Here is a 10,743-nt window from a genome sequence, read left to right on the forward strand (position 1 = left end):
TAGGAATTTTAGTCTTTTAAATAGAAGTGGGACTGGTGCTTTCAGGTATCAGCTGGGAAGAGGGATTCTGAATGTTAGGCTTAGATTTGAGCTAACGTACCCAATGGAGATGAGGCACGTGATTGATGTAAGGACATCTGTGTGAGGGTGCTACTGGGCCAGCCAACTGGTGGAGAGAAACCATAACCTTCCATTGTATCATTGCAGGTTTGGGGTGAGTGAACTGATCACTGTTTGTGGGAACAGCCCTGGGGAGAAGCAAGAGCAAGCTGGGGTGGACTCAGGAGATGATCTTTTCTCTGTGGAGGAAGAAGAGAATTGTGAGAACAGAGCTGAGAACTTCCAGGAGCTCTTGAGATCAATGTGGGTAGATGAAGATGAGGAAGATGTAGCTTTGCTAAAACCTAAAGACCAGGAAGACGACAATGAGAAAGTGGCTGAGCAGGAACTGGAGGAAATTTATGAGTTTGTTGCCACTCAGCGAAAGATTGTTCAAGGTGAAACAGAGATGGAAGAAGGCTCAGGCAGCAGCACTGACAGTGAAACAGAGGAGGCCCAAACTCTGAACCAACAGACTGAGAATGAAGAGGTGAAGGTGTCTGAATCTCCTTCAATGAGGAGCAAAGTTAAAGAATGGAATGAGAATTTTGACTTGGGAAGATCCAGCTGTGAATCACCTGGGCAGAAAAAAAAAATCCCAAGTTTAAATAGGAGTGGGACTACAAGTGTTACACAAATCACTTCTGTGCATTTGTTGGATAAGCCTGGTGAGTCTAGTGATGATGTGGCTTCCCCTGGTGCAGCCTCTGATGAAAGAGAAGCCTCTAAGAGAATGTCCAAAGTTGTGACAGTTTCTAGATCATCTCAGGTTTCACAAGGTAAAGAAGAGGATGGTGTCTGGGAAAAACTGTTCCTTAGCTGTCGACAAAATGGTGTTGACCTCAATAAAAATGAGCTTTCCACAATCCAACAGGAACATAATGACCCTGCGCCACTAAATAAAGACCACAGAGAGTCAGGAGAGATTACGATTTTAACACATATTGAGGTAAATAATTCACCTGTTCACCGTCAGTCACAGAAAGACATCCTGTCAGTTAGGAGTGAGTTGTGTAGCAGTCCTCTTATGAATCCTTGCACACTGGTTCTGCCAGCTGTTGGTTCATCACCTGTGTCTCCAGAATCAAATAGGACATTTTCCAGAGTATCCACAGAAATGTCTCCTGTAGCTGCATCAAAGCGAAATAAAAATAAAAGACCTTTTCAGTCTGATTGTGAATCCTGCCAAAAAGCCAACGAACAGGCTGATTCTTCAGGACTGGAGAAGATCAGGAACGTGCTTTCTCCAGCAAAGTCTCCCCACGTTGATTTTAAGAAGCAAAAACCTGTCCCAACATGCTCATCATTGGGCCTGACCTCTCAAAATGCTGCTTCTCATGTGAACCAAGAGGCTGATGTTATTCTGTTGCTGGATTCTGATGAAGAAATGGAGTTAGAACAAATGCAGGAGAAAGCAGGTTCTGACTTTTCCCAGAGGGAAATGGAAATCTCCAGGCAATTAGATGTTAATTGTAAGAATGTGAAGCATGAGGTACCAAAATCAGGACCCGTCTCGGTTGCTGACATTGAAATATGCCGGAGCCCGTTTCAAATGTCACTAGGAAGTCAAGATGAGGTGCCCACTGAGAATGCTGCAAAGCTTTCAGGAGAGGGGCCTCTTAATAACCAGGGAAGGACCTGTATTGATAGCAGACTGAATCTGAGCCATGAAGAGAGTTCTAGTGTGGACACCTCGTGGTTGGTGCCAGACACACCTCTTCTTACCAGAAGCAGGAACTGCTCAACTCAGACCCAGACAACAAGTTTTTGTTGTTTGAGGAGTCAAGGGTCTCAGCACAGGACTAAAGCTTTTTTGGTAAATAATAGTGACAATAAACAAGCTGGGGAACCTATGAAGATTCCAGAGATCACTTCAGATCTGTTACTGGCGACATCATCACAAAAACATTTGCATCCAGAGAACTCTTCAGGCAGCAAAAAATCCTCTCCTGACAGCCCATTAGGTCGTTCTTGGAAGGCTTCTGTGCAAGTTTCTCCTGTGTCTCCAGCTCCACTCTCACCTGCCTGTGTCCGTGTGAAAGAGAAGTCTTCAGAAAGCCTGTCTTCGCCCAAGCGAGGTCTTCCATTCCGCGAGCTGCCGCTGGAGAATAAAACCGACGTCAGTGTGGTTGAGGTAGAGGACAGTGAGGAAGAGAAGGAAGTGGTTCCGCTTCATTTGAGTGGCAGCTTCCTGCTGGGTGATGAACCCCCACTCCCAGTTGATGATGAATGCTGGAGTGTCAAGCATCTGTCGCCACTCAAAGATAACGGTGAGGTGCTTGAGAGACTGGATTATGCAAATACCAGCAGTCCCATCCGTGGAAAACGTGACTCTCAGCAGCTCCAGTGGAAGAGCCCCGCCAGAGCCCTGGAAATGACAGGTAGCACTCCTCTTCGAGGAAATGCTATTGACCATAGAAAGACTTTGTTTGGTCATGAAGAGACTCCGGTTGAGGCACATCCTTCAGTGGTCAGTAGGCCAAGTTTTCTAAACTCAAAAGTCTGGGAGGACTGGGACAAAGATGAACTCCCAGAGGTTCTTCCTCTCACACAGAGAGTGTCTGTTGCAGCAGCTGCCCAGAGTATCCAGCCCCTAAAGACTCCCGGTAAGTCTGAAGACCAGAATCGTTGCTGTGGAGTGGGCTGTTTTCATTTGAACTGCTCACTCTGTCTGCAGGTCACCTTGTGTGTAGGTTGTTCACTGGCTGGTGTCACATAATTTTCAAAGCCAGGGGCCAGTTTCACAGTGTTGCTAGGTTGAGGATTCTGCTTGACAGTCAGCGTAGTTGGAACACAGCGGTTTTGTGTTTCATTCACATTGTTTCATCAGTCCCATTTCCCAGGGAAGTTTCTACGGTGACCAGTATCAAGATTAAAACACAGGTGTGCTTTTTATCTGAATCCTACTGGATACTTGGCTGTTGAGGGTAAGGTTTGCTATGAATGTGATCTTTACAATTCAAACATTTGTGTGGGAGACCCCAGAACTGTTAATATCATGTGAGGCCTTCAGATCAGCTACTTCCTCAGTAGAACAATTGCATTTGTCCTTGTTTAGTTATGTGAATGTGGCATCCAAGAAATGGGGAGACTTACAGCACTGGCAAGTGCTAGGCAGACTGTAGATTGGCCTCACGCAAGCTTTCCTTTAAAGCTCAGACAGTGCCCCTCAATCCTGACCCGCCATCCAGTTCTGGGCCCCTCCCCAAAAGCCCTTGAAATACACCCAGATCTTGACCTACAAATAGGAAAATAATGTGGTCTAGGTTGGGAACCGCGTCTTTTCCCATCTCGAATACCAATTCCCTGTGTGACTTTGGGCAGTAATTGAACATCTCTGTGCTTCAGCTTAAACATCAATAAAATTGACGTAACGCCTCTCCACAGTGCTCGAGAGCTTATCTGATTACAATTTTTACATCTCTGTAGACTGAGGTATCTCCTCCTATCCAGAATCTCAGCGTGTTGGGTGATTGTTTCACAGTAAGGGATTAGGAAGTGGCCATCAAACTTATTTTGCTTTAGCTCCCAGCTGAGTGTTCTAACTTGACTCTCCCAAGACTTAAAACCTGTTAATTTGCTTCTGCAACAGCAGACCCATTCCTCTGAATTTCTCCCGTCCCTCCCTTATGCTACAGACATGGTTTATGCCAACTTTACAAAGTTCAGTAACGCAGCCTTGCAAAAGCTGCCTCTCCTCACAACATGGGTCCACCCAAACACCCCAAAGTTTTCACAGCTCTGTCTAAAATGAAGAAGAGGTAGTTGGTAAAAAGCTGTTGGGATCCTTTGGAGAAAAATGGCTATTACTATGATTTGTCTTTGCAATATCTCTCACAAAGACTAGAAATCATCAGCCAATCCCAGGACCCTCCATGTCGATATGTTTATTCTCATTTCATTGTAATAATTTCATTTTCCTACAGAGGCTCCTTATCACAAGAGAAACCACCCCCCTAGAGTTCCCATAACACCCATCCCAGCTTATTCCATCATGGAGACCCCAGAGCTGAAGAAGCAACTGAACAGGTTAGTGATGACTCCGTGAGCACCTTGAAGACAAAGGCCAGTTTCTTAATGTGCGGAAACCTGCAGGGAAGTAGCTTGAGAAAGAGAAAATCTCGTGGAGCTCCAGTAAACATTGCTTGAGACCCAGTTAGTAGTGATGGCTGGATTGCAGACTTGATGTGGGACTGGACCCTTCAGTTCCTCCACCCTTGCTGCAGCGCCACTAAGATGGGTCGTCACCGCGTCAGCCTAAACTTACCAGGTTGCTTAACTAATGCTTCACCTCTGTGTTGTAGATTTGGAGTCCGTCCTCTCCCAAAACGACAGATGGTGTTAAAGCTGAAGGAGATATTCCAGTACACTCATCAGATCGTGTCCTCTGACTCGGAGGATGAGATCCCATCCTCCCAGCCACCCCGACGGAAAGCCTCTGCCAAGCTCCCCAGCCAGCCCCAGGCAGACTTGATTGAACGGAGTGAAGAGAGTTCCAAAGCCCCCCGTGTAGGGTGCAAGCAGAAGCAGGGGGGTTCGGTCCCTTTCTTGCCAGTTCTGGGCAGTGGTGATGCTGACAGCTCAGAGGGCCCCCCTACAGCAGGTTACCTGAGGACTAAGAAAAGAGATGAAACTAAAGGCCACCCAGGAGGAGCCAGAGGGCTAAAGGGAGCTACTTTGTCTCCAGCTACATCTCCAGTGAAAGAGTCTCTGGTGGGAGGTGCTGATGGGCAGATGCTCTCAGCATCTCAGGAGTCTGCAGCTTCTTCTGTGGCTGGAAGTGACAACTCCTTTGGATCACAGAGGTCAGGGACTGAAACGGCAGGGAAAATCTCATTACTGGCGTGGGTCTGGCAAAGGGGAGAGACACCTCAGCTCCTCTTCAGAGTAGAGAAGGGCCTGCCATTTGTCCTGGGCAGTTTCACTCACGTATCTTTTTCCAGGGGGGTTAAGTTGAAGTCCTAGTGACCTCTTGTCAGATCACAAAACTGTAGTTTGCCGGGTCTGATACTCTGTGGCTGGTAAGGGTCCAGGCCTGGGATGACTAGGGCTCTGGATGTCAAAATGAGAAGCACTGGCAAAGCTGAGTAGAATAGCAGGGACCGTGGCTGGTCCCAGTGGAGGTGAAACAACCCAGCTGTGCATATGGAGTCCCATAGGACAGGAGCAGGCAGTGGACCGCCAGCACAGCCATCTGCGAGAGGGCCAAGAGCAGGAGATGCTACCGGTACAGTGGGAGGGTCATTGGTGGAACTGAGAAGGGAAGTTGGCCGCACACTTGCCCACGCTAAGTCTGACCTGTCAGACTTGTTTTCATGTAACCTAAAAAGTCAGAGAATTCATAGCACTAGAGAAAGTCATGCAAGGGTGTTAAGCCGGTAACTCCACCACGTGTGTTTCATAGATCTCTTCTCCCTCTCACTTCCAGCTCTTCTTCCAATGAGTTTGAGACCAATGCCCTTACATCTGAAGAGGACGAGGGGATCCCCGCCTCTCAGGCTGCAGCCCGAGAGGCAGATACGCTGGAGGCAGTGAGACGTTACATCCATTCCAACCCAGCCCTGTACCAGAAGATCCTTTTTTACCAGCCCTTTGAACTGACAGGGCTGCAGGCAGAGCTGAAGCAGAATGGCATTAAGATTTCCCTGGGAAAACTGCTGGACTTCTTGGACGCTCACTGCATCACCTTTACCACGGCCGGGGCACGGAAAGAGAAGCAGCAGCAACAGGGGGGCAAGAAAAAGAGATGCAAGCGATTCTGACTGGAGCCTCCTCTCTTTCACCTGCCGCCTTGGTGCATTTGCACAACCCCACTTCTGACTTGGAAACTCTTCCCATTATTCCCAATGTTAGAGCTTCTTCACCTCTTCTGTTTTGTTACCAACCATTCTTCCTGCCGTGGTAGAATTTGCACACGCATGCTTATGCTGCTGGCGATTCAGTAACTTAGGACATTGCTGCCTCTTGTGGTCAGTTGCACAGATGGCTTGGAACATCTGTTCCCGTCACTCTGCTTTAAAGGAGCAGAGACCCTGCATGCTTTCAGCACCATCCCCCCACTCCCTGCCGAAAGAGTGTCTGCTGGATCTCTGAAACACCAAGGCCACTACTAGCACTACCAGAGCGTCAGCATGCAGTTAATGTGCTCCCTCTGCCTGTTTTCCTACTTCTTTTTCTGTGCTTGGCCTGTAAAGGAGGGGAACAAAAGCTGCCCACCTGTCGAAAGGGCTTTGAGCGGCTCCGCTGGAAGAAGGCGCTATAGAAGTGTGGAATGTCACTGAATTGGGAAGGTAACGTATTGGTAACAGCTGTGATGTGGAGAATGCAAAGAGATACTGTTTGCATACAGTCCACAAGCCCTCTTAACTCTATAGATGTGTGATGTGTCGCAAGAGTCCTTATAGTTAATACCGTGGTAAGGAGTATTACCGTGGTAATACTCGGGAGGCTACAGGTCCTGAGATGCAAATGATGTGTTTGGCTGAGATAGAGCACTGCATGCTGGGATCTGTAGTCTCTGCCACATAGACCTCTTTGTTAGAGATACTGTCTGCTCCATTTTCTGAGAATACAAGTGGTACTAGAACTCCTGTCATGTTGCCAGGTAGCCTGGGCAACTTGTGTCCCCACGCCTCCTTTTTTAAGTAGATACCATATTATATTGCAGTGACCACTGGACACCTTCAGTGCCTCCTACTCATTCCTCATCACGCCTTGTGACTTACTCTAGTTTCCACGCTGGACTGCCGCCAAGCCCTTTGCAAAGCCTGCACCTGGAAAGACTTGGATCCTAACTAAATGACTTCTATTTATTTAATCTTCAGAGATGTGCTGTGTCTTTCCAGCGTCTGTGAAGGTCTCACTTTGTAACATGGGCACAATGTAAAAAAAAGAAGCCAGCCTCTTCAACACCAGTGTTTGTATTTCTGTACCATTTGGAATGTCTGTGTTTTATTTTTGATACACTGTAGTCAGGGTTTTATTGGATGTACATTATGCGCAATAAAAAATTGTAAGACTCCTCAGCTGTGAACTTGGTTAACAGGTAGCACCAAGAAAAAGGCTGGTAGGCGATGTAGTGTTTAAAAGGTTGGGCCCATCCTTGAAGCTGCAGGGGCATCCTAGAAAGCCAGTGTGCCTCTCATGCTGGCTAAAGACCCAGGCAAGGAGCTGGAGGAAGAGGAGGCAGGTCACTGTGGGGAGCAGGAGGCTGGAGAGTCTCAAAGAGGAATCTTGCAATGGTGGATTAGACCACTGATGAATGCTCTGTTCTGTGGACAGGACTGAGGAAGGCAAGCAAATCCATCTGATCCCTGGAACCCAGGGCAGGACTGGGGGAAAGAATTCCCATCTACCAGGACCAGGGGCACAGCTAGGAAGAACTGTGGGAGGAATCCAATCAGCGAGGCTCTGGAGTGGGCTGGTGGGAGGTGGAACTGGAGGTGGAGAGTCCAGTTATTGCATGCTTATGAACCTCATGCATTCATGTGAGTTACGACGACAATGCAGCAAGTCCCTTGCCCTTCCTCCTCAGTCAGCCTCCCTCCTCCTTCCCCACTTTCCTGTCCTCTCTTTCCTCCTTCACCCTGTCAAAGCCCTGCACCAGATGAGCTGAGATGGGAGGTGAGGAGGACACATCCAGCTGCAGTGTGACTTAGAAATTACCATTGCAGATGTGCACATCATTAACCTTGTCCCTGCATCAGCTGATATATTACCCTTGTCTCCCCTCTCCCTCCCCCTTTGGTTTGGCCAGCTCCTGGGACAGGGCTTGAGACTCTTGGGCTGTGTCTACACTGGGCCACTTATTCCAGAAAAGCAGCCGCTTTTCCGGAATAACTTGCCAGCTGTCTACACTGGCCGCTTGCTTTTCCGGAAAAGCAATGACGATCTACTGTAAAATTGTCAGTGTTTTTCCGGAAAAACTATGCTGCTCCCGTTCGGGCAAAAGTCTTTTTCCAGAAAACTGTTCCGGAAAAGGGCCAGCGTAGACAGCACAGTAGTGTTTTCCGCAAAAAAGCCCCGATCGCAAAAATGACCATCGGGGCTTTTTCCGGAAAAGCACGTCTAGATTGGCCACGGACACTTTTCCGGAAAAACTGCTTTTCCGGAAAAGCATCCTGCCAATGTAGACGCGCTTTTTCCGGAAATACTTACAATGGAAAACTTCCATTTTAAGCATTTCCGGAAAAGGGTGCCAGTGTAGATGATGCCTTGGTGTAACACTCCTCCCCTACTTCTCTGCTAACTGCACAGCTCTGCTGACAGGAAGGGAAAGGTGGCTTCACCTGCCTGATGCTTGTCTCTCTCTCCTTATAGGGTTTGTGGGGATGGGTTCCATCCATGATGACAGGGTATCAGACTAGTGTATCATCCCTGGAAAGCATAACAGTCTTTTTAAATGTTCCAGGAATAAACAACCACAAGAATTGTCCTCCCAGCTGTCACATTAGTACAGCAACTTTGAAGGCTGCTCTAGTGACCTCCCCGTGTAAACCATCTCTGTGAACAGGGATTGGCTTACGCAGAAACGTTCACCTGCACACTATACTGTGAACATGAAGTGCTTGCCGTCTTCCCACAGTGCTCAGCACTAACTAATAACTTGGAAGTGAGGTCTGAAAATTGCTCTGAATATTTTTTTAAAGAAAATGTGTCTGTAAATTACACAGTTTTTTACTATGCTGCTTCACAAGCTGCGAACTGATCTACAATGAGCCCTCTACTTCTGAGTGTGGATTAGTGAGATTCTTCTGCAGTAAAACTCCAGATAAAGCCAGCGATTTATTGACAGGTTTCAGTCATGTGAACAGGTGAGAATTAACCCTAATACCTACTTGTTACATTAAATCATTATGCAGCTATCGCCATTTGAAAAACAGACCATCTACAGCTATAGTCATGTCACATAAAAACCCTCTGTCCTTTCCAGGGTGCCTCTTGTTCAAATGCTGTGGAAGCCTGGCCCAATTTTAGTTCACTAGAGAACAGCTTTCAGTGAGGATCAAATACCATTATCTACCCAAGTGCCTCAGCACTGTGAGCCTTCTGTTTCTGCTGTGCAGATCCAGGTGTGTAGCCGTCTGAATTTCCCCATCTGATAGGCAAGCTTGGCAGAACTCAACTTTTTAAAATAAATTTTTGCTGAACTTGTTTATTTTTAAGCTATTTTCTATTTTTATCCATTTAAAATTTCACAGTTGTGCAAAATTATGTTAAGCATTTTTAAAATTCTCTATTTCTATATGAATTCAAATGAATGGCTGGTTTGAGTGTCGGAGCCTTAATTTCTCTGTGTTTTGCCTGTGAAAGCGCAGAAGGAGAGCTACCCACTTTCTGAAAAGGCTTTGAGTGACTCAGCTGGAAGAAGGCACTATAGAAATGTGGAATGTTACTGAATTGGAAAGGTAACATATTGGTAACAGCTGTGTTGTGTGGAACGCAAAGGAAGGCATACTGTGTGCATACAGCCTACAAGCTGTCTTTTATTCTGTAGCTCTGGGATGGATCCTGCAAATATCCTGCATTCCTCATGTAAGGACCTCAGAGGCTACAGGTCCCAAGATGCAGTGGTGTGTTTGGACTGCTTGCACTGGGGTAGGACATTGTGTGCTGGGATCTGTGCACTTCTACTCTTTGAACTTCTATCAAGTTGCCAAGCTGGGCGCAACTGCCAGGTCTTTGCTAAGTCTGCAACAGGGAAGACTGGGATTCTAGAGAAATGTCTATTTAATCTTCAGAGAGGTGTTGACTGTTTCGAGCCTTGGGATTTGTGAATATCATAAGAACGGCCATACTGGGTCAGACCAAAGGTCCATCCAGCCCAGTATCCTGTCTGCCGACAGTGGCCAATGCCGGGTGCCCCAGAGGGAGTGAACCGAACAGATAATGATTAAGTGATCTCTCTCCTGCCATCCATCTCCACGCTCTGAAAGACAGAGGCTGGGGACACCGTTCCTTCCTCATCCTGGCTAATCACCATTAATGGACTTAACCTCCATGAATGTATCTAGTTCTTTTTTAAACCCTGTTATAGTCCTAGCCTTCACAACCTCCTCCGGCAAGGAATTTGAGAGGTTGACTATGTGCTGTGTGAAGAACTTCCTTTTATTTGTGACAAAGGCCTCACTTTGTCACATGGGCACAATGGTTAAAAAAAGAAGCCAATCTCCAGGGCTGTCCTTACCCATATGCAAAATACGCAGCTGCGTAAGGCACCTGAAAATTTGGGGCACTGCTGGGTCTTAATGTCCACCCACCCACCTCTTCCTATCCCTGTTATTTGGCTCTGCTTCCTGTGGAGAGGATTAACGTAAAAGGGAAAAAGCCTGTCAGAGATATCAGCAAACTTTGAACCTGTGAAAGAGCCATTCACGAGCTAAGGAAGCCACTGAATGCGTTTGGAACCCTCAGGAATGTCCTGCCCGTTTCTGAATTTATTGTGTTAGTCAGCAGGACCTTAGTTTGAAAATTGTCTTAAAATGTGTCATTTGTGTGTTGCTGAAGATCATAAAATCACATCTCTAAAAAATTAACATCCCCCCAGGCTGCCATAGGACATAGGGGCACCGATGTAATAGTACTGTGGAGCTCCATAAACCCTAAGGATACCCCACCAACTTCCTCAAAAGCAATATTTGTATT

The 10,743-nt window shown here is 47.0% G+C and overlaps 1 protein-coding gene across 1 annotated transcript in view; it reads left to right on the forward strand.

Annotated features, from left to right (window-relative positions):
• The window catches only part of SLX4 (SLX4 structure-specific endonuclease subunit), a 30,051-nt gene extending 22,931 nt beyond the window's left edge, over positions 1-7,120 (forward strand). Inside the window, exons 12-15 of the mRNA XM_006130606.5 lie at positions 208-2,705; positions 4,026-4,128; positions 4,404-4,904; positions 5,528-7,120. Coding sequence (XP_006130668.3) covers positions 208-2,705; positions 4,026-4,128; positions 4,404-4,904; positions 5,528-5,861 — 3,436 coding nt within the window. The 3' untranslated portion in view covers positions 5,862-7,120. The remainder of the gene's footprint in view (positions 1-207; positions 2,706-4,025; positions 4,129-4,403; positions 4,905-5,527) is intronic.
• The last annotated feature ends 3,623 nt before the right edge of the window (positions 7,121-10,743 follow it).

This window comes from Pelodiscus sinensis, chromosome 15 (assembly GCF_052426305.1).
Source record: "Pelodiscus sinensis isolate ZL-2025 chromosome 15, ASM5242630v1, whole genome shotgun sequence".
NCBI lineage: Eukaryota > Metazoa > Chordata > Testudines > Trionychidae > Pelodiscus > Pelodiscus sinensis.